General features: G+C 46.9%; 2 protein-coding genes across 6 annotated transcripts in view; one reads left to right on the top strand and one right to left on the bottom strand.

Moving 5' to 3' along the window:
- FBXO16 (F-box protein 16) overlaps positions 1 to 2087 on the top strand; it is a 34050-nt gene extending 31963 nt beyond the window's left edge. For all 5 annotated transcript variants that reach the window (XM_079968893.1, XM_079968895.1, XM_079968896.1 and 2 more), the window contains one exon: positions 544 to 2087. In XM_079968893.1, coding sequence (XP_079825019.1) covers positions 544 to 656 — 113 coding nt within the window. In that variant the 3' untranslated portion in view covers positions 657 to 2087. The remainder of the gene's footprint in view (positions 1 to 543) is intronic.
- Positions 2088 to 2639: 552 nt separating this feature from the next.
- LOC307211809 (L-gulonolactone oxidase) overlaps positions 2640 to 23501 on the bottom strand; it is a 53619-nt gene continuing 32757 nt past the window's right edge. The window contains exons 7-12 of the mRNA XM_079968858.1: positions 16088 to 16195; positions 12183 to 12259; positions 9573 to 9722; positions 7786 to 7950; positions 6194 to 6284; positions 2640 to 2871 (exon numbers count right to left, since the gene is read on the bottom strand). Coding sequence (XP_079824984.1) covers positions 2743 to 2871; positions 6194 to 6284; positions 7786 to 7950; positions 9573 to 9722; positions 12183 to 12259; positions 16088 to 16195 — 720 coding nt within the window. The 3' untranslated portion in view covers positions 2640 to 2742. The remainder of the gene's footprint in view (positions 2872 to 6193; positions 6285 to 7785; positions 7951 to 9572; positions 9723 to 12182; positions 12260 to 16087; positions 16196 to 23501) is intronic.

Here is a 23501-nt window from a genome sequence, read left to right as displayed (position 1 = left end):
GTATACTGGACCAAGGCTGTTTAGGGCTTTAAAGGTCAGCACCAACACTTTGAACTGTGCTCAGAAATGTACTGGGAGCCAATGCAGATCTCTTAGGACCGGTGTTATGCGGTCCTGGCGGCCACTCCCAGTCACCAGTCTAGCTGCTGCATTCTGGATTAATTGGTAAGAAACAAGGCTAATATATTTCCTTCTCTTTTTGTACCGTAGGTTAGAGGGTTTGTTTAAAAGACTGGAGCAACAGGCTAGCCAAATTCTGCTATGTGCTTTTGGAGCAGATCGCTGATGTTCTGGGACACTAGCAAACATTACAAAGTCATTATTATTATTATTGCTATCATCTGAACATGTTTGGGGGGAGAGAAGGCACTGCTGGATGTACCCAGGTGCCCCCACCTCTATCCCTGTATCTTAAGGCAAACCTCTGTTGCAATACAGATAGGTTGAAAGAATGTCAATGTCAGGTTTAATTTTGCAAGGGGCTGTTTCCTTTTAGTTTCTCGCTGTTGACGTTAACTACTTCATCTTCTCTACCTGTTCCAGCATCTCCACTCTTCGAAAGCCAGCCCTGGGAACTTCCCCCGTCAGACATGGGATCTGATGCAGAACAGGAGGATGGAGAAAAGAGACTTTTCAAAGCAACACACTTGAATTAATCTCCCCAAGGGAAAGATAGGTGTCATTGCAGGCTACGATCGTGTTCCTAGAGCCCAGCTCTTTGGACGAGGATTTAGAATCATGTGGATTTATCATGTCTTCATTTCCATGGTGGACTAAACCAATGACTAACCAGTGGACTGTTGGGACAACCTGGATTTTTTTTTTTTTAAAAAAAGAAAATACTGTTCAGATAGGAACTTTGCACGTGGCCTTAGACAAGGCCCTATTTCTCAGCCTTAGTTTCCAAGCTGTAAAATGGGAATGGTGGTGGTCTACCTCATCGAGTTGTTGTGGGATTGATGGTCAGCAACAGTGCAGTGCTTTGCATATCTACTCAGAAGTAAGTCCCACTGAATTCAAGGGTAAGCATCCCTTGGTAAGCATTTATAGGATTGCAGCATCAGGCAGACTCAGTTTTCGTAATGGTTACTGGCAACTTTGAGTTATTACATAAAGAGGAAAAGAACTTGAAGGATTTCGTTCCAGTAGGTGGCTGCAACATAATCAACGGTAAGAACATGATTAAACAAAATGGCCTATTCCAAAGTGGCAAATGTGATGGCTTGTCCCTCTCCCTCCTTTCCATAAACACCCTTTCTTATTTCCCCTATTATCAACGTTGAGACTGTAAGCAAACTTTATAAACCCTGTACACTGTGATGATATATGGATGATCCCAGGCCTATCAGTTTGGCAGCAAACTGGGTCCACCTTAAAAGAAAAAGGAGGGTAGTAGTTTCTGTGTGCTTGGGGGAGTCTCCAAGCTTAGCCACACATTTTAGGTGACCCCTCACCTCCACCCTTCAATGGAGCGTTTAGGGAAAGTTTGCAGGTAACTATGCTGGCGCATGGGGGGGGGGAGTGGGGAGACAGAGAAATCCAAAATTAACAAATCCAATTAGCACTGTAAAGAAACGTTCACACATTTTACTTCCTTGGCTTTTATCTTTCCGAGGGGAAAAGCAGCCCTGCTTCTTTGTCCTCTTGCCATTGGTGCAGTCTGGGATCACGCAGCTTCAGCCTGTGTTCTGCTGCTGTGGGACCTGATCCTGAAGGATTCAAGTTACAAGAAAGGAGATTCCAACTAAATAGAAATACTGTTCTGAAAATAAGAGCTGTTCAGCAGTGGAGCAGACTCCCCAGAAGATGGTGGACTCTCCTTCCCTGGAGGATTTTAAGCAGAGGTTGAATGGCCATTAGCCAGGGATCCTTGAGCTGTGATTCCTACATTGTAGGGGGTTAGAATAGATGACCTTTGGTGGTCCATTCCAGTTCTAAAATTCTATTATTCTGTATGCGCTCGGCAACATCTGTTTCTTTCCACCCCCTTTAAGCTTACTGCATAGCCAGATGGTGAGGTCTCAAAGGCTCGCTCACTTCTTTGTAGCCTTTCAGTTGGTCCTAATAAATCAATTTCCCTGCTGTTACATTTGGATTTTATTTCCTCTCTTAGACTGCAGTCCTAACTCTACCTGGAAGTTGGCCCCATTGAATTCACCATGACTCAAAACTTCTGAGCAGGTGTGGGACTGTGCTGTGTAATTAAGCCTTCTAATCTGGGAAACAAAAAAACATTTAAATGCATTCGGCAGCCCTGAAAATAATTCGCCTTTTGGGTAGCTTCGTTTGGCTGCCAGAATCTCGGGGAAGGAGCGCCCCCATCCATCATGACACCAACCACTGGAGAATCCCCTGGTGCAGGGATTCCCAAACTTTTTGGGGTCACTGCCCCCTTGGTTCCATAGACCCCAGGGCCCCCTACCCTCTAGACAGCATTATTCAGAATAGTGGTTTGCATGACCTTCTAAGGAAGATGATAAGGCAATAAAATTCCAAACAGTAACAGCTGTGCATTTATTCAAAATCCAATTGAAAATAATGAATACAATGAAATGGATGGACTTGATCCAGCGATGCCAGCTTTCCAGATAGTCGCCTCCAGTGCCCCCCTTCTGTCCCCTTACCTCTTAGTGCCCCCCGATAATCCCACCACCCCCAAGAGGGCACTACTGCCACCCACTTTGGGAGCCACTGCCCACATGAAAGGTTCTTCCACTGCCACCAACTTCTCCACGTCGCCTCTCAGTAGAAGACCTTCTCCAGGTAGGCATTCAGGAACATTCCTCTGGGGTCCAGCTTCTCCCGGATGGAGCAGAACTCCTGGAAGCCAGGGTACATCTTCTCAAAGTCCTTCCGAGTGCATGTGTGAGCCTGCGGGCACAGAACCAGTTTTACGAAAGTGCCCTTCCTCCCTCTATGTGGGTCTGTATCGGGTGGGTGGAGACTTTTCAGCCTGAGAGGCATGTTCCCTTGCAGGGCCAGCATGTTAGTGGTGGGCGGGGCCTATATTGAGAGTAGGCGGGGCCTATATCAGGAGTGGGTGGGGCAGAGCCACTTCACAGACACGCCAATTGAAATTGAAATACCGTATTTTTTGCTCTATAAGACGCACCAGACCACAAGTTTTTGGAGGAGGAAAACAAGAAAAAAAATATTCTGAATCTCAGAAGCCAGAACAGCAAGAGGGATCGCTGCGCAGTGAAAGCAGCAATCCCTCTTGCTGTTCTGGCTTCTGGGATAGCTGCGCAGCCTGCAATTGCTCCATAAGACGCACACACATTTCCCCTTACTTTTTAGGAGGAAAAAGGGAGTCTTACAGAGCAAAAAATAGGGTATTTTATTGTCACTTGTACAACTTGTATGCAGTGAGATTACACAGCACCCCCCACTTAGCTCTCTTACTCTTAATTTCCCTCATTTATTGACGCACACCCACCAAACCTGAAAGTCAGTTGCCCTGTTGTTATCTTTTCATTCAGCAGCCTAACAGCCCACGGATAGAAGATGTTCTTTACCCTGTTGGTGCGACTAATTATGCTTCTATATCTTCTGCCCGAGGGCAGGAGATCAAGAAAGTGCCAGCCAGGGTGTTAATCATCCCTGAGAATTTTCCTCACTCTCCTGAGGCCACGTTCTTCCACTACAGCGGTACTTCGGGTTCCAGACGCTTCAGGTTACAGACTCTGCAAACCCAGAAATAGTACCTTGGGTTAAGAACTTTGCTTCAGGATGAGAACAGAAATCGGGCTCCGGCAGCAGCAGGAGGCTGCATTAGCTAAAGTGGTGCTTCAGGTTAAGTACAGTTTCAGGTTGAGAACGGGCCTCCAGAACGAATTAAGTACTTAACCCGAGGTACCACTGTATTTCATCCAGGTGGATTCACGGGTAAAAGGTAAAGGTAAAGGTACCCCTGCCCGTACAGGCCAGTCTTGACAGACTCTGGGGTTGTGCGCCCATCTCACTCAAGAGGCCAGGGGCCAGCGCTGTCTGCAGACACTTCCGGGTCACGTGGCCAGCGTGACATCGCTGCTCTGGCGAGCCAGAGCTGCACACGGAAACGCCGTTTACCTTCCCGCTAGTAAGCGGTCCCTATTTATCTACTTGCACCCGGGGGTGCTTTCGAACTGCTAGGTTGGCAGGCGCTGGGACCGAGCAGCGGGAGCGCACCCCACCGCGGGGATTCGAACCGCCGACCTGACGATCGGCAAGTCCTAGGCGCTGAGGCTTTTACCCACAGCGCCACCCGCGTCCCACGGGACAGCCCATAATATCTTGTGCTGTATTCACCACCTTCTGTAGGCACTTCCTATCAGTTGAGGTCAAACCATCGTACCACACCGTGATGCAGTTATGAAAGGACACTTTCTATTGTGGACCGGTAGAAGGAGATCATCAAATGTTGATTGACATCATTCTTTTTCAATATTCTGAGGAGAGGGAGTCTCTGTTGGGCTTTCTTAACCACCTGGGTTGTATTTATTCCATGCTCTCAACTCCCTCCTCTGCCCATCTGCCTCCCCTCTTTTGTCCTGCCCCCCCCACACCACTGGGGAGCAAAAAAGAACCCCATTGCTATCCACAAAGGTTTATTACAAAGCCTAGTTCCTGTGGGATGCTGATTTTTTAAAATTTTTGGTCTGTGTATGTGGCCACAGCAGACAAGGAGCTTTTACTATTCCTTCCCTAGCTGCAATCTCCTCTAGGGAGTGTTGAATTTTGCAACTTTCAACTTCCTGAAATGAGGGGTGCTAAAAAGTTGTAACATGGCTTGGGAATAAAAAGGCTATTTCGGTTAAATTAATATAATTAAGTATTGCTCAGTAAGTAAAATGTGTGTGAAATTGCATAGAAATCATTAAAAATGGTGGCCAAGTACTTGCAGTTGTAGTGTTTATTAATATTGTTATTTTTTAGCATCACCTGAAATGTTTAGGAGTTCTGAAAGCAGTTTATGTGCTTCTTCATCAAACGTAAATGTACCAAACTAAATGTTGCCCAAGCACAAAAATAGCTGATTTGAATTCCTCACATTCCAAAATTAAGACACCTCGCTGAAGAAATTTGCAAAAATTAAGTTTGACTCCATAAAAAGGCACACAATCTTCCCCTGCCCCCACCCTTCTGTATAATACTAATAATTATTATCATCATTATATCCCTCCTTTCCCCCAGATCAGGACTAGAGGGGCAGATCCAAGTGGTTCCCCCAACCCTCCAGAGCAGATTTGGGGAGGCTGTCGGATGTGGTCAGGGTGAGGGGAAGAAAACCCCTTTCCAGGTGAAAATCCTTGCACCGACGGGACTTATTCCTAATATTTAGTCAGAACCTCCTTTCTTGCAACAGATTCAGAATACAAGAAAGGAGATTTCTGACTAAACATTAGGAAGAACTTTCTGATGGGAACTTCTGTTCAATGGTGGAACAGACTCCCTCAGAAGGTGGTGTACCCTCCTTCACCTCTTGGACTACTGCCATGCGCTCTACGTGGGGCTACCTTTGAAGGTGACCCGGAAACTACAACTAATCCAGAATGTGGCAGCTAGACTGGGGACTGGGAGCGGCCACCGAGACCACATAACACCAGTCCTGAAAGACCTTCATTGGCTCCCAGTACGTTTCTGAGCACAATTTAAAGCATTGGTGCTGACCTTTAAAGCCCTAAACGGCCCTGGTCCAGTATATCTGAAGGAGCGACTCCACCCCCATCATTCTGCCCGGACACTGAAGTCCACCTTTAAGGGCCTTCTGGCGTTTCCCTCCCTGTGAGAAGCGAGGTTACAGGGAACCAGGCAGAGGGCCTTCTCGGTGGTGTCACCTGCCCTGTGGAACTCCCTCCCATCAGATGTCAAGGAAATAAACAACTATCTGACTTTTAGAAGACATCTGAAGGCAGCCTTGTTTAGGAAAGTTTTTAATGTTTGATGTTTTATTCTGTTTTTAATGTTCTGTTGAAAGCCGCCCAGAGTGGGCGGGGTAGAAATATATATATATATATATATATATATATATATATATATATATATATAATATTATTATTATTAAATTACTGGGAGCTTTCTAAACAGAAATCGGATGGCCATCTGCCAGGGATTCTTTAGCTGTGATTCCTGCACTGCAGCGGGTTGGACTGGATGACCTTTGGGTATGCCTTCCAACTCTACAGTTCTATGAACACTGCCCCCACATTCGTACCTTTGCCCAGTGAGGTCTCCCTCCAACCTTCTTCATGATGCTCTCGTAGGCAAGCCAGTAGTCAAGGCGCGGGACGTCTTTCCCATAGGGCCTGAACGGGATAAAAAATAAGCTGAACTTTACTCTCCGTTGTGGAACAACATAGCTGGGAGGTTTGGGCTGGGTGTTCATCAGTATGCGGATGATACCCAGCTCTACCTCTCTTTTAAATCAGAACCAGTGAGGGCGGTGAAGGTCCTGTGTGAGTGTCTGGAGGCGGTTGGAGGATGGATGGCGGCTAACAGATTGAGGTTGAATCCTGACAAGACAGAAGTACTGTTTTTGGGGGACAGGAGGCGGGCAGGTGTGGAGGATTCCCTGGTCCTGAATGGGGTAACTGTGCCCCTGAAGGACCAGGTGCGCAGCCTGGGAGTCATTTTGGACTCACAGCTGTCCATGGAAGCACAGGTCAAATCTGTGTCCAGGGCAGCTGTTTACCAGCTCCATCTGGTACGTAGGCTGAGACCCTATCTGCCTGTGGACTGTCTCGCCAGAGTGGTGCATGCTCTGGTTATCTCCCGCTTGGACTACTGCAATGCACTCTACGTGGGGCTACCTTTGAAGGTGACTCGGAAACTACAACTAATCCAGAACGCGGCAGCTAGACTGGTGACTGGGAGCAGCCGCCGAGACCATATAACACCGGTCTTGAAAGACCTACATTGGCTCCCAGTATGTTTTCGAGCACAATTCAAAGTGTTGGTGCTGACATTTAAAGCCCTAAACGGCCTCGGTCCAGTATACCTGAAGGACCGTCTCCACCCTCTTCATTCTGCCCGGACGCTGAGGTCCAGTGCCGAGGGCCTTCTGGCGGTTCCCTCATTGCGAGAAGCAAAGCTACAGGGAACCAGGCAGAGGGCCTTCTCGGTAGTGGCGCCCGCCCTGTGGAACGCCCTTCCAGCAGATGTCAAAGTGATAAACAACTACCTGACATTCAGAAGACATCTTAAGGCAGCCCTGTTCAGGGAAGTTTTTAACGTGTGATATTTTACTGTATTTTTGGTTTTTATGTAAGCCGCCCAGAGTGGCTGGGGAGGCCCAGCCAGATGGGCGGGGTATAAATAATAAATTATTATTATTATTATTAGCTGAGCTTCAGTTCTGATGGGCGCTGAATGGGAGTTCCGTAGTTTGGCTCCAAGTGCTTCCATTCTAGCTGGCCATTACAGGAATGGCAACCAAAGAACAGTGCCTGAACAGTTTTTCCTCCTCCTTGCCAAGCCCTTTTCCTTTTGGGATCGTGCCTTTTAGATGTTAAGCCTGAGGACGCCGGCTGCCCCATCACTAATATTTAGCTTCTGCCTCATTGATCCACTGTTAGGCTCCTCTAGTCCAGCAGCTGGCCCTCACAGCCACCAATCAGATGCCCGTGGGATGCCCACAAGCGGAAACCAGGCACAAGGGACCTCTCTCCGCTTGCTGCTGGTATTCAGAACTGCTATTGCCTCTGACTGTGAAGACACAGCCATCACCGCTAGAGGCCACCAGCAGACTTATCCCCCAATACCCATCAGGCCACCCAAATGGACCTGCCTGGACCCGACTCGTCTTACCTGTACATGATGATGTTCATGTAGCAACTGTCTCTTCGGAAGCAGGGGCTCAGCAAGATGTCGTCTCCCCGGGTGAAGCGCACTTCCACTGGGTAGTGGGCCACCACTTTGGGGTTGCTTTCCAGAACCCCCTTCAGCTCCAGGAGAGCCTCCTTCGTTTTCTCACTGTGAGGAGATTGTACAAAAAGACCCAACGCCGTGGTGATCTTGTGCAAGGGGATCACACCCAAATAGCTGTAACGGTCAGTGCCTCCCTCCCTTTCACAAGGAACTGTGGTAACCTGCCAGCCTGGAGATTTGTGGCGCCCAGGACTTAACTTAAGACACTCAAATGAGCTTTGATCATTTTTTGGAACATCAGTTTCTTCCCTGGGAACTCTCCAAGGTCCTGAAGGAACCATGCCCTGGTCTTCACATCAGAACCAGAGATGAGCCCCTTTCCTCGCTCCAGATCAGCCCCCTTCCTTCTCAGTCTTCTCGGTGGTGGCACCCGCCCTGTGGAACGCCCTCCCACCAGATGTCAAAGAGAAAAATAACTACCAAACTTTTAGGAGACATCTGAAGGCAGCCCTGTTTAGGGAAGCTTTTAATGTTTAATAGGTTATTGTATTTTAGTGTTTTGTTGGAAGCCGCCCAGAGTGACTGGGGAAACCCAGCCAGATGGGCGGCGTATAAATAATAAATTATTATTATAATATTATTATTCCAGCATTGCTCACTGTCTTGCCTGCTGTATATTAAGAGCAAGACCCTGACTACCGAGTTAGTTAAATATATTGTTGCACGCCAACCCCAAACTCCAAACGGTGAGAGACTCCAGGGGTTCCTGGCGCTTACCCAGATTCTGCTTCCTTGGTCAGCACAAACTGTGGTGTCTTTAGGATATTTGGTTTTATCTACCCATACATTGGGATGCGGGTGGCGCTGTGGGTTAAACCACAGAGCCTAGGACATGCCGATCAGAAGGTTGGCGGTTCGAATCCCCACGACGGGGTGAGCTCCCGTTGCTTGGTCCCTGTTCCTGCCAACCTAGCAGTTCGAAAGCACGTCAAAGTGCAAGCAGATAAATAGGTACCACTCCGGCGGGAAGGTAAACGGCCTTTTCCGTGCGCTGCTCTGGTTCGCCAGAAGCGGCTTAGTCCTGGTGGCCACATGACCCGGAAGCTGTACGCCAGCTCCCTCGGCCAATAAAGCGAGATGAGCGCCGCAACCCCAGAGTCGGTTACAACTGGACCTAACGGTCGGGGTCCCTTTATCTTTACCTTTACCCACCTGAGCCAAAGATGGAGGGGCTCAGAGCATTGACACCCCAACAGATCTTGCTTCTCCATTGGACACAGCTAAGACTCCAACACTAAGCAAGCAAATCTCTGTGTTTCCAGCTTCCATTTCATCTCACACCCCCAAACTCATGTTCTCCTACCTAGCAGCTAAGTGAGGGGGTGGAGGGAAGCCACCCCCCCCATTATCCAAAAGGGCCCCATCACTTAGTTATAGCAACCTGGCTCATCCTTTTGGGATGCTGATGAGGACATTTGAGTGGCCAGCTAAGGTCATTGCCTAACAAAGAAACTTGTCCAGCAACCTCATTTCTAAAACTCCCTGGGTACAGGACCCCAAGGATTTGAAGTCACTCAGGGCATCATCCAGACTGGCACCCCAAACCCACAACATCATTCAAATTGGAGAGGCGACTACAATCTGAATTTTACATGTGAAAACCCATTCCACCCCTGATCATCCTGGAATCAGCCCTAGTCTTCCAACACGAGGTCAAATCAGCTTACATGGGGATGGCCCAATCCTGCACGTGCTGCTTGAAGCGGCACTCGTAGTTGAATATCTTGTAGCTCAAGTTGACGTTCTCCACTTTGCCGGTGAAGAGGAGCCAGAAGAAGAAGCGGTTGATCCAGGGAACCAGGCAGGGCAGGAATGTGCTGATGGAGGAGAAGAAGGAGGAGAGGACAAAGTGGAAGTCAGATGGGCAGAAATCCGAGGTGGGTGGGAATTCGGATACAGGGAACATGGGCTGACCCTTCCTTCTCTCCCTTCGAGAGTAGCTGGGATGGTAGGCTATGGATTGTGCCTGAATATAAGAAACTAAGACGAGCTTCCTGGATCAGGCCATTAGCCAGCCAGATGCTCGCGGGAAACCCACAAGCAGGTGTGATAGGAATTTTGAGGTCTTAGATATATGTTCAATGTTCATAAGTGTACCAACCAAGCACATACATAGATCAGCACAGGAAGACCGACCTGGAACCATTTTTGATTCCCAAACTGAGCAAATGTTTTCTCTGCAAGGTCAAAGGAAAATGGAAAATCCTCGTCATTGTCTTTTCCTTCACAAATCCTGTCTTAAGGGTATGTCTGTCTGTGTATGAATAGGGTGAGCCTGCGACCTGGCTCAGGAACTAAGTATTTATCATTACAAAAGACTGGCCAGGCTCCCCAGGGTATCCAATCAAGTAAGCATTAACAGGTAACCTGCCATACAGGAGATAAATGACAGGAGATAAACAACACACTTAGATTTCTGCTTATACCACCTTTTCTGCGATGTAGGTATGATGTATCTGGGGGAGGGTCTTAGTTACACCCCTTCTGTGATGTATGTATGATGTATGGAGGGGTGCTCTTGAGCTCCAGGGCAGGGAATTTAAAATGTCTATATAAGGGCAGGCACACCTTGGTTCTGGGTTCTTCCTCCCTCCTGCGTGTGGTGAGTGAGGACCCTGTTGCAACAGATCAATAAAGATCAGGCTTACTAGCTGCTTTGCTTCTCAATATTCTGTGGTTGGCCTCTGTTATTTTCTCCTACCGATAGGGAACCTATGTAAAGACTCTATATGGGCTCTTGGATACCCAACAAGGGGGAAAAGGGCAGATTTTTGTTTACAACACAGGATTCATGCACAAGAACCCTCTCCCCTCCTGTAGTTTTCCAGCAATTGGTATTCAAAAGCATTTCTGTCTCTGACCGTGGAGGCAGGCAGAGTATAGCCAGAATGGCTACTGGCCACTGATAGCCCTCTCCTCGTCCATGAATTTGCCCTATCCTCTTTTAAAGCCATCAAAGTTGGTGGCCATCACTGACTCCTGTGGCAGGGAGTTCCATAGTTTAACTATGTGCTTTGATGGGAGCAGTGCCCTCTAGGATGAGGAGGGGCCTCAAGTGCATCCCACCTCCCCTTGCAGAAGCCCCCGGGCAAGGACGAGACCAAGGGCAGCTTTTTCCTCAGCAACTAGGGAGGTGAGTCAGCTACAAGCAGCAGCCTCATTGCATGGACACAGATGGAGCGGCTAAGATGCCATTGATACCAAAGCAAGGCCTTTGCTCGCACACAGCTTCTCCAGTAGAATGAATTCTATGCTGCTGCTGCAGCTCAGAGACAGATGCTTTCAATTGCTTATCTGGTAGATTTTGTGCACACTCTACTGCAATAATCTTGGACCATCTAGCATAGTTAACCTATGGAACTCCCTCCCGTCTTCAGTCAACGTCTTCAAAACAATGACACTTCTCCTTCTTGCTCCTTCTTGCCTCAGTACAATGCTTGAAGCACCCGTCTTTAAACAGCCCACGTTTATTGCATAAAATAAAACGCCACAGGAGTTTGACTTGCTGGTTCCTGGTGCCCCTTCCTATTAAGCCAATCTGTGGGTGCATCTTGCAGAAACCACCACCAGCCAACAGTTATAAGGCCACTGGGGTCAATGGCTTCTGGATTTGTGGCTTTCTCTGCCAAAACCAACACCAGAAAGTGTGTCCTTTCAGCTGCTGCCCACAAGATGGCAGAACAACTGCACACAATGCCTCACTAACTTGCTCTGGAATGATCATAGAATCATAGAGTTGGAAGAGACCACAAGGGCCATCGAGTCCAACCCCCTGCCAAGCAGGAAACACCATCAGAGCACTCCTGACATATGGTTGTCAAGCCTCTGCTTAAAGACCTCCAAAGAAGGAGACTCCACCACACTCCTTGGCAGCAAATTCCACTGTCAAACAGCTCTTACTGTCAGGAAGTTCTTCCTCATGTTTAGGTGGAATCTTCTTTCTTGTAGTTTGGATCCATTGCTCCGTGTCCGCTTCTCTGGAGCAGCAGAAAACAACCTTTCTCCCTCCTCTATGTGACATCCTTTTATATATTTGAACATGGCTATCATATCACCCCTTAACCTCCTCTTCTCCAGACAGAGTTTCAGAAGGACCAGACAGTTGGAAGGACCAGACAAAGTTTCAGACCAAGGGTGAGATTCTGAACGTAGGGTGTGCTTGTAAGTCAGCAAGCTTCATTTGCCAGCCTTTGACCTTCAACCTCTCACCAAGCAGCTTCTTTGAAATCTGCAGTCCTTCCCACACGAATGCCTTGCCAAGGCACGCTGAATCTCACCTGACCCAAAGGAGGAACTCTAGCAGGTAGTATCCGACCACGTAGTCCCAAAACCAGCTGGCAGAGGAAGTGGGAGGCTGCAAACACATGCAAGACAGGAGAGAGACGGGCTACAGACATTGCCCAGCAGGGAAGATGTGGCCTTCAAAACCTTGGCTAGATCAGCCCCCAGCCATGTAGTTCACATCACCCCCTGCCCTGAGACTCCACTGATTTGGGTGGTGACGGTGAAACACACACACAAAACACAGACCTAGCAATGGGGAGGGTGTGGGATGTGATCCATGAGAGGCAGTCAAGTACAACATTCCTTGTTTTCCTAGAGTGGACATGCGAGGGAATGTTTGGTCCAGCCAGTCGAAACTTCCTGTTCCTCCTGGCTGGAGCATCCTTCCTTTTGCATGTGATAGAAGGTGGGCGTGACCTAACCTGTCCAGGTAACAAAAGGACGAGTCACACAGGACACCTCTCTCTCTTTTTGACTTCCTTCTTCGTTGGACCAACTCTCAGCTAGCAGAATCTCAGCTAGCTGGGATTATCCCTCCATATGGGGTAGATCCACATGTACATATCTGTAACTAAGTCTGCCTTCAGGAATCCAGCTGTGAACTGATGTGAGTAAACTCCTTTTATTGACTTTGAAGAAGATTGTGACATTTTTATTTTTTAAGAGCGATTCAAGGGAACTTACCAGGAACATACAATTCAATCTGAGACAGACTGAATTGTGTAATAGTGAGAGGCTCACACGAGCCTGCAACCAGCTATCTGCTGTGCATATAAAAAGGGGGGAATGTAACTCTGCTAAGTAATAATAATAATAATAATAATAATAATAATAATAAATTTTATTTATACCCCGCCCTTCCCAGCCAAGACCGGGCTCAGGGCGGCTAACAACCAATAATAAAAACAAGTTGATTAAAATACAACTTAAAAAACAAGATTAAAATACAACATTAAAACATTAAGATGCAGCTAGTGCAAGTTAGGAAGTATATTAATAAATAATATATCCTCTCCTGCCACCCTGAACATTCCCATAGAGGGCAAGGCGGTGAGCTTAAAACTGCTCTCTGGTCAGCCCTGGGTCCTGAAGAGGAACCAGATCTTCCCCTCTCTGGTCAGCAGATTGATCCTTTGATGAGCAGGGATGATCTGCATGGATCAGTTGTGTTGGATGCTGTGCTTGTGTGTGTTCATGTGGGGGCGATCACACCCACCACTGTTAGGCAGCTCCAGGAAGATCCCCTATGCCAGGAGTAGGGATCCTTCTTAAGCCCTGGGAGTTGGGGGGGGCAGATATTTACTTCCCTCCATCCCTTGGACCAACGGCCTGTCTGTCACCTGGCATCACTATGACATCAGCTGATTGACAGGTGGGTGGTCCTATCCACCTGTTGATCCCCTGATGCCATCCCATCCATCTGTTAAAGCTGCGTCTCAGGTTTGGCAGGAAGACACTCACTAAGCAGGGTTCAACTCCGACATGTCGCCTGATGGACGGCTGTGCGTGTTTCCTTTTTCCTTTTTAAATATTTTTCATTGAAATTTTAAACAAAACATATTATCCAAAAACATATCATCCTTAACCCCCCATTTTTCCTCCCTCCCTCCCCCCACCCTCCCCCACACAATCCCGACTTCCCTCAGTTCCAGTTTTTGGTTTCTCTGTGAATGCTGTTTTCTGCATGTTGCAAAGTTGTAAAGGTAAAGGTAAAGGTACCCCTGCCCGTACGGGCCAGTCTTGACAGACTCTGGGGTTGTGCGCCCATCTCACTTAAGAGGCCAGGGGCCAGCGCTGTCCGGAGACACTTCCGGGTCACGTGGCCAGCGTGACATCGCTGCTCTGGCGAGCCAGAGCCGCACACGGAAACGCCGTTTACCTTCCCGCCGGTAAGCGGTCCCTATTTATCTACTTGCACCTGGAGGTGCTTTCAAACTGCTAGGTTGGCAGGCGCTGGGACCGAGCAGCGGGAGCGCAAAGTTGTATAGATCCTTAAATTGTTTAACTGATTATTGTCAATAAAAAGTTTGTGAATGTTTATTCAAAACCTGCCAAGGAGTCCAATTCACTTTGTTGCCTCTTCAAATACTTTGTAAAGGGTTCCCATTCATCTTTAATGTCACAGTTATCCTTGTCCTGTTGCTTATGTGTCAGTTTTGCCAGTTCTGCACAGTCCATCAGTTTTTCTTGCCATGATTCTTTCGTTGGAATTTCTTCAGTCTTCCACCCTAGTGCTATTAGAGCTCTCACGGCCGTTGTCGCATACATGAAGATGTTTTCAGCTTTTTTGGCAGGTCTTTTCCTACAATCCCTAACAAAAATGCTTCAGGTTTTTTAACAAATGTTAGACGGCTGTGCATGTTTCAACCCTGATTTCTGCAAAGAAAGCAGCCACCTCTTTGTCCACCAAACACCTGGCGTGAAATATAATGTAAGGTGCAGGGCAGGTGGGCATAGTCTGGGCAAAACAGCCTTGCAGGCCAAACGGAGAGGCCTGGAAGAAGGGGAAATTCTATCACATGTGGTGGACTTGCAGTAAAGTAAAAGCTTACTGGGAAATGATATATAATGAGTTGAAGAAAATGTACAATATGTTCAAAAAACCAGAAGCATTTTTATTGGGTATAGTAGGTGAAGAAATTCAAAAAAAAGATCAAAAATTGTTTATGTATGCAACAACAGCAGCAAGGATTCTTTTAGCCCTAAATGGAAGCAGCAGGAATTCCAAGCATTAAGAAGAGTGGCAGACGAAGATGATGGAATATGCAGAACTGCCGAAGCTGACCAGGAAAATCCGAAACCAGCGTGATCAAGCTTTCCAAAAAGATTGGAGTAAATTTGTATAATATTTGAAGGAAAACTGAAAACAACAACACTAACAGGATTGATTTAAACAGACTTGCAATGTCAACGATCAATACCTTTTAAAATTTATTTTAAAATTTATGAAAATGGGAATGAATTAATTGTAAATTGGAAGAGGTACAAATGCTATGATATGGAATTGAATTGCGGAAACCATGAGGCAGGAGGGAGGGAAACCGATTAGCTCATTTGAGCAAAAATAAATGTGAATAACAAGGATGTATTTCAATGCTATGAAATGGAAAATTAATAAAAATATTATTTTAAATAGTGGAGAGGCCTGGTGAGGCAATTTTGGCCTGTGGGCTGGAGGTTGCCCACCCCTGCACAGAGGCTCAGTTTATGCCTATTATTATTATTATTATTATTATTATTATTATTATTATTACAGTGGTGCCCCGCAGGACGAATGCCTCGCAAGATGGAAAACCCGCTAGACGAAAGGGTTTTCTGTTTTGGAGGTGCTTCGCAAAACGAATTTCCTATGGGCTTGCTTCGCAAGACGAAAATGTCTTGCGAGTTCCTGCAGGGTTTTTTCCTCCCCCCCCCCTTTTCTAAGCCACTAAGCCGCTTATCTGCTTATCCGCTAAGCCAATAAGCCGCTAAAAGCCGCTAAAAGCCGCTAAAAGCGCTAAGCCGTCAATGGGCTTGCTTCGCAAGACAAAAAAACCGCTAGACGAAGAGAATCGCGGAACGGATTCTTTTTGTCTTGCGAGGCACCACTGTATTATTATTATTATTATTATTATTATTATTATTATTATTATTATTATACCCCAGCCACCCTGGGCAGCTTCCAGCAGAATATAATGCATAATAAAATGTCAAACATTAAAAAACAACACCTTCCCGATACAGGGCTGCCTTCAGATGTCTTCTAAAAGTTGTGTAGTCCTTTATCTCCTTGACATCTGATAGAGCATAACGACCGGTGGAGTCACAATCCCTTCTTCCAATTCATTCCACCCTCCCAAAAAAAAGAGAAAAAAAAGACTTTATGCCCTTTCCACTGGCCACCCAAGCATCGACTTACCTTGTTGGTGTGGTCTTGGTAGATGACGCTCACATTCTCAGTGTGAGGGAACCAAAGGAAACGGAAATACTCAGATTTCTTCAGGTGGCTGTCTAGGTTGTCCAAGACCTAGCAGAGGGAAAAGAAGACTGAATGGAGCTGAATGGAGGAAAACACTGCTCAGGTTTCCTCTCCAGGCATGTTGGTCAACAGAACAGCATCTGCTTCCCTCCAGATGTTTTGGGACTACAATTCCCATCATCCCTGACCGCTGGTCCTGTTAGCTAGGGATGATGGGAGTTGCAGTCCCAAAACATTTGGAGGGCCGAGTTTGGCCATGCCTGACCTAGATGAACCAAAGATCTGACTCAGCATAAGGGAGCATCCCTAGGGAAAGTCAGGTGTGTTGAAAGACTCAGTCCTGGGTGAAAAACTTGCAACACCTCGAGAGAAAATGATTCCCAGTGTAATGGCCACATCGGGGGCTTTCAGTCTGTCTGACCCCGTTCTGCAGAACAGCATCCATGCCAAAATACGAGAGGTGCCCCGCTTGGTGCAGTTTTGGGAAACTGAAATATATTTGGAGTCCTGTAGTGATTTCATGCTCTTTATTGCAGCTTGTTGAAGAACCTTTTAATGAGGGTGAAAGAGGAGAGCGCAAAATATGGTCTAAAGCTCAACATCAAAAAAATTAAGATCATGGCCACTGGGCCCATCACCTCCTGGCAAATAGAAGGGGAAGAAATGGAGGCAGTGAGAGATTTTACTTTCTTGGGCTGCATGATCACTGCAGATGGTGACAGCAGTCATGAAATTAAAAGACGTCTGCTCCTTGGGAGAAAAGCAATGACAAACCTAGACAGCATCTTAAAAAGCAGAGACATCACCTTGCCATCAAAGGTCCATATAGTTAAAGCTATGGTTTTCCCAGTAGTGATGTATGAAAGTGAGAGCTGGACCATAAAGAAGGCTGATCACCGAAGAATTGATGCTTTTGAATTCTGGTGCTGGAGGAGACTCTTGAGAGTCCCCTGGACTGCAAGAAGATCAAACCTCTCCAGAGAGCCAGCATGGTGTAGTGGTTAAGAGCGGTAGTCTCGTAATCCTGGGGAACCGGGTTCACGTCTCCGCTCCTCCACATGCAGCTGCTGGGTGACCTTGGGCCAGTCACACTTCTCTGAAGTCTCTCAGCCCCACTCACCTCACAGAGTGTTTGTTGTGGGGGAGGAAGAGAAAGGAGAATGTTAGCCGCTTTGAGACTCCTTAAAGGGAGTGAAAGGCGGGATATCAAATCCAAACTCTTCTTCTTCTTCTTCTTCCATTCTGAAGGAAATCAGCCCTGAGTGCTCACTGGAAGGACAGATCCTGAAGCTGAGACTCCAAGACTCCCTGGAAAAGACCCTGATGTTGGGAAAGACAGAGGGCACAAGGAGAAGGGGACGACAGAGGACGAGATGGTGGGACAGTGTTCTTGAAGCTACCAACATGAGTTTGACGAAACTGTGGGAGGCAGTGGAAGACAGGAGGGCCTGGCGTGCTCTGGTCCAGGGGGTCACGAAGAGTCGGACACGACTAAATGACTAAACAACAACAACATTGCAGCTTGTAAAACAGTGATTGAATTGTTCGCTTCGTGTTACGTTCTTTCAGGTTACATCCCGTGGCGACCCGGAAGCACCGGAAAGGGTTACTTCCGGGTTTCACCACTCGCACATGCGCAAAGTGCAAAATGACGTCACACGCATGCGCAGAAGCGGTGAATCGCAACCCACGCGTGCGCACACGCGCCGCTGCGGGTTGCGCTCTTTTCATGTTGCAGAGGGGCCTCCAGAACGGATCCCGTTCGCAACCAGAGGTACCACTGTACATTATTTACACAATGAGTCCCGTCTGATTGGCTGATTCTGCTTCCCTCCTGGAGCCTGATTGGTCTTTTCCTTCAGGCCAATCAGCTGCTGCATTCTACGATCCTACTTGCCTATTGTTCTAGGATCCAAGCTTAGTAACATAACAGAAACAATGGAAGACGCCTTTGTTTGGCAAGCTTTTCCAGCAGGATGAAAAGAGAAAGTTAGATCTCTGAGACTTTGGGCCTTTTTATTTGTATTGTTTTTAAACCAGAGATGGATTTAGGGCAGCATGACTGGTTCCCCCGCCCTGGGCAATGATGACATAGTAAATTGAGCAGAACAGAAGGCGAGAAGTAGAGAGCAGCTAAATTTTCACCTTGCAAGGAGCGCCGCTTAAATTTGAAAGGACAAAGTCTGCCCCTGTTTAAATCTATCTTCAGGGGTTTTTTTTTTGGGGGGGGGGGGAATTCTGGTTATACCTATTTTTAGTTGTTTTTAGGGTATGACCTTGAAATTTATGTGAAGGGTGGTAACATAACAAGGAGAAGGAAGATGAAGGAGGGGGGAAGTTTGAAGAAGAAGCCCGATGCAGCGAAAACACCTTTCTGATTTATCGTTGCGCAGACCTTTGCGAACTAACATCCATTTCAACAGATGCATGACACATTATGCTCAGCTGACAGGCATGGCAACGGCAGACAATGGGGCCAAACGGTCACAAAATGCAAAATCTTCAGTCTGTGGCAATCTGCGCAAAGCTCAAATGTATTTGAAGACACACCGATTCAGAATTCAGAGTAGCAGTGATTGGAGGTACAACACAACCCTCCTAGCTTTTCATAGGTTACAGGTGGGGACCCAAATTCGGCGACATGACGGCATCTTATTATGGAACGTTTCCTTCCAGGTTCTCACCTTGCGGAGTCCCAAAGTCCAGCGTCAGTAGCTGAAATGTTCTAGCCTCCATTTATCGGTTGGGGGGAGGACAGGTTTGGTAGAGGCAATGGAGCTTTTTCATTCTGAGGAATTATGCCTTGCGTGATGGTGATGGTTATTCCCAACTGCCACTGCCTGACTTAGCAGCATCATTAAGAAGATGGAACTGCTTAAAGCTTGCTCTCTCCATCTTCCAAGCACCAACTTGAGACACAGCCTGGTAGATCAGCTGCTTTTGTTGTGATCCAAAGGCTTTACTGCTCAGCTCTCTCACTCAGCCTTGCCCAACCTGGCGCCCTGAGCACTCTCAGAAGGCAGAAGTCCAGCCCTGTCTGAATAATAATAATAATAATAATAATAATAATAATAATATATTATTTATACCCCGCCCATCTGGCTGGGTTTCCCCAGCCACTATGGGCAGCTTCCAAAAAACACTAAAATACAATAACCTATTAATCATTAAAAGCTTCCCTAAACAAGGCTGCCTTCAGATGTCTTCTAAAAGTTTGGTAGTTGTTTTTCTCTTTGACATCTGGTGGGAGGGCGTTCCACAGGGCAGGTGCCATCACTGAGAAGGCCCTCTGCCTGGTTCCCTGTAACTTGGCTTCTCGCAGGGAGGGAACCGCCAGAAGACCCTCGGAACTGGACCTCAGTGTCCGGGCTGAACGATGGGGGTGGAGACACTCCTTCAGGTATACTGGACCAGGGCCATTTAGGGCTTTAAAGGTCAGCACCAACACTTTGAATTGTGCTTGGAAACGTAGTGGGAGCCAATGTAGGTCTTTCAAGACCGGTGTTATATGGTCTCGGCAGCCGCTCTCAGTCATCAGTCTAGCTGCCGCAATCTGGATTAGTTGTAGTTTCCGGGTCACCTTCAAAGGTAGCCCCACGTAGAGCGCATTGCAGCAGTCCAAGCGGGAGATAACTAGAGCATGCACCACTCTGGCGAGACAGTCCGCAGGCAGGGAGGGTCTCAGCCTGCGTACCAGATGGAGCTGATAAACAGCTGCCCTGGACACAGAATTGACTGAAACAGAATTGACTGGACATGGAATTGAATGAAAAGCACCCAGGAGCCACGCCAGCTGCTGCGATTAATCCTCCATCATCACTCATTTCTCGCATGACATTCATCTGTATATTTGGGGATTGCCAGGACAGTTCACAGAAGGTGCATGTCATAAGCAATGAAGGCATCGCCTGATCCGGCCCTAAGCTTTGCTGAAGAGCAACAGCTGGCTGGTGCCCAGAGCCCTGAGTCCAGAAATGCTCTCACTTTGCCGATTGTGAAGCCATTTCTCTCTCTCATCACTGAGCAGCTGTATACACTGGCTCCATCTTAAAAAGTTATGTTCAGGAAAGAAAGCAAAACATCAGTGCACGTCGGTGCAGTGATCCATGCTAATGAATTTAATGCAGTTAAACGCGGCAAATTAGCAGCAGATCCACCTAATTTAAGAAGGCCAACGTCGCCCCAGCACGGGCTCCTGCTCCCAGTTACTTCATTATCCAGGCTCCTTCGCAGCCACACTCTGTCCTCTGAAGAACTAATGGGTCGACACGTGCCAATTATGGCTTCGCTTTTGCTCGTGGTGCAGAGTACATGTCTCAAACCCCCCCCCCCCATTTTGGATGAGATTTAGGTGGAGCGTTTGTCCCTCTTCTCATATCACTAAGACTTGTGGGCATGCAACGAAGCTAGATGTGCGACTTCTTCATGCGACGCACAGTTGGACTGTGGAACTCACTGCCACAGGAGGCAGGGATGCTCACCAACCTATATAGCTTTGAAAGAGGATTAGACAAAGCCATGGAGAGGGGCCGGCTATTGATGGTTACTAGCCACAATGACTATGTTCTGGCTCCACGGTTGGAGACAGCTGTGCTTCTGAATCCCAGTTGCTGGGAACCACAAGAGGACAAAGAGCTCTTCTGCTCGAATCCTGCTTGTGGGTATACCTTTGGAGAATCTGTTTGGCCCCTGTGAGGACAAGTTGAAGGACATAATAATAATACGATACGATACAATAATCTTTATTGTCATTGTCCCATACAGAACAACGAAATTGAAAAAAATCTACATCAGACATTCAAAAACCAACAAGCCTGGTTAGCCCCCTAAAAACTCTGATACCCCATTTTAAAATACAAAATACTGCTCCAGAGACTACCTTACACTGTGTTTAAAACCAAAATCGCATTTGGATAGAAACTGTTTCTCAGGCGGCTGGTCCTAGTCTTTATAACCCTGGACCTTCTTCCAGAAGGCAGAAGCTGAAAGAGATCATTTCCGGGGTGCGCACTATCCTGCGCTATCTCTGCAGCTTTCTTATGGCACCTGGAAGCATAGATTTGATCCAAGGTGGGAAGAGTGCACCCAATTATTCTCTCCGCAGTCTTGACAACCCTGGACAGCGTTGTTTTTCCCCTGACCGTGCAGCTCCCAAACCACACACACAGACCATAAGTTAATACACTCTCCACAGTACAATGGTAAAATGTCATCAACATAATAATAATATAAAAAAATTATTTATATCCTGCCCTCCCCAGCCAAAACCGGGCTCAGAGCGGCTAACATCAAATATATAACATATTACCATAAAACCAAACAATCAATTAAAATACATCCTAAAATCAAATCAGAATCAAAGTGAAATGCAATCAGATGGCAACCCGCAAATTAGGGATGGGGTCCGTAAATGCTCACCAGGCCTTTTTTTAAAAAAATAATATTTATTAAAATTTTTAAGGGTTACAAATAGCAAAAGTTAAAGTAATAACACCATATTATACAAAAACAAAACAACACATCACAATAAGGAAAAAAGAAGAAAAGAACAAAAAAACAACTAATCTTCCCATAACTTATCTTTCATTTGCTTGTTTCCTTGACCTCCTCACACCTCCCTTTTTTGTATTCTAATTCAGTTAACTATTTCAGCAAATCTTTTCCATCTTTTCCAATTTTTGTTCTGTAATTTATCTCAATATGATGTAACTTTACTTTCCCTCCTTTCACCAATTAACAGTCTATTTTTTCCTAAACCCTTATAACATTTCTGCTAAAACCACATAACTTCATTCCAACATCCTTCTAACATTCATTAATTTTACAATGTTTCTGTAAATAGTCTTTAAATTTCTTCCAATCTTCCTCCACCGACTTTTCTCCCTGGTCTCGGATTCTGCCAGTCATTTCATCTGCCAGCTCACCAGGTCTAACTGTTTATACTGATCTTATATGAGCCTGTGAGAAAAGTTGGGGGGCCATTTTCATGCAAGTTCTTATAAGGAGAAAGGGGGAGTCAGACTGGGGGACTCAGACTGGACCACGGCCAAAGGCCTGGCAGAACAGCTCCGTCTTGCAGGCTCTGCAGAAAGATGTCAGATCCTACAGGGCCCTAGTCTCTTGTGACAGAGTGTTCCACTAGGATGGGGCCACAGCCGAAAAGGCCCTGGCCCTGGTCGAGGCCAGTCTAATCTCCTTGAGGCCCAGGACCTCCAAGATGTTATTATTTGCGGACCGTAAGGTCCTCCATGGGGCATCCCAGGAGAGGCGGCCACAGCAGGGCTATTATTCTTGTGTTCTTATGTAAATCTGTGTTTCTTATTTAAAGGGGACGGAAAGCGAGGAAACCTTTGGCCACCAAATTGCATGGAGAAGTTGGTAAGGAATTGAGACCTGCTGAGATGGAACTTGGCCGTCAGAACGGGAAGGAAGGAAGAAAGAGGAGAGGCACAAATTGTCCCGCAGTTAAGTGGATTAAAATTGGATCGCAGGCTGCGCAGCTGTTCTATCAGCTGTGGTTTACATTCCTACCAGGTGCATCAAACCAACAGTAATTGCTGCACTCCCAACCCTCTGCCGCTTTAAATGTACGTTTTGAAAAATCACAAACATTCCTTCTGAGCCTAACTTACCTTGCGGGGTGGCTCTGAACGAGTTTTTTTTTTGGGGGGGAAGGGCACCAATGGCTGTCCTTGCTCGCCTACACAGCTCCTCCGGCAGTGAATAGCGGGATTATGAAATGCAATTGGCGCAATGAAATGTACCATCTAAACCCCGTGGCACCAGTGATTTGCACCTTTTCAAGAAAAGTGCTTTGGAAGGAAAGCAGAAATAACAATTTTGAAATACCACAGGTGCTGGCACAGGGGCTGAGCGCCAGAAAGAATCGTTGCCATGATTCTCAGGCTGGAACATACGAGCGAAGGCTGTCGAGTAAAAGATGGGGGTTCTCTTGAGGTTCCAGGAGTCGTTCTGCTCCAGGTGTGCCCTTTGAAAGCAAATCCACGGCTGGAGGCAGAAATGCTTCTGAATTTCAGTCTCTGGAAAGCACAGGAGGGGACATTGGCATTGTGTGAGAATCCTGCCCACAGGCACTGGGTTGGCCACTGTGAGAACAGGATTGCTGGACTAGTTGGGCCATTGGCCTGATCCAACAGCCTCTTATCTTCTACGGGGAAACCACCTGCCTCTGACCGGATGCAGAAATCCTTCCAGGAAAAAGGCTTTTGCCCTTGCAGCCGGCAGGATCCTTCACTGCCAAATATTGCTTTGGTAACCTCTAAGAAAAAAGCCTGTTGTCTTTGTCCATGGAGTTTTCTTGGCAGGGATACTGGAGTAGCTTGCCAGTTCCTGC

The sequence above is a fragment of the Podarcis cretensis genome (assembly GCF_951804945.1).
Source record: "Podarcis cretensis genome assembly, chromosome: 3".
NCBI classification, from domain to species: Eukaryota; Metazoa; Chordata; class Lepidosauria; order Squamata; family Lacertidae; genus Podarcis; species Podarcis cretensis.
Note: the sequence above shows the minus strand (reverse complement) of the source record. Positions and strands in the feature narration are given on the sequence as shown.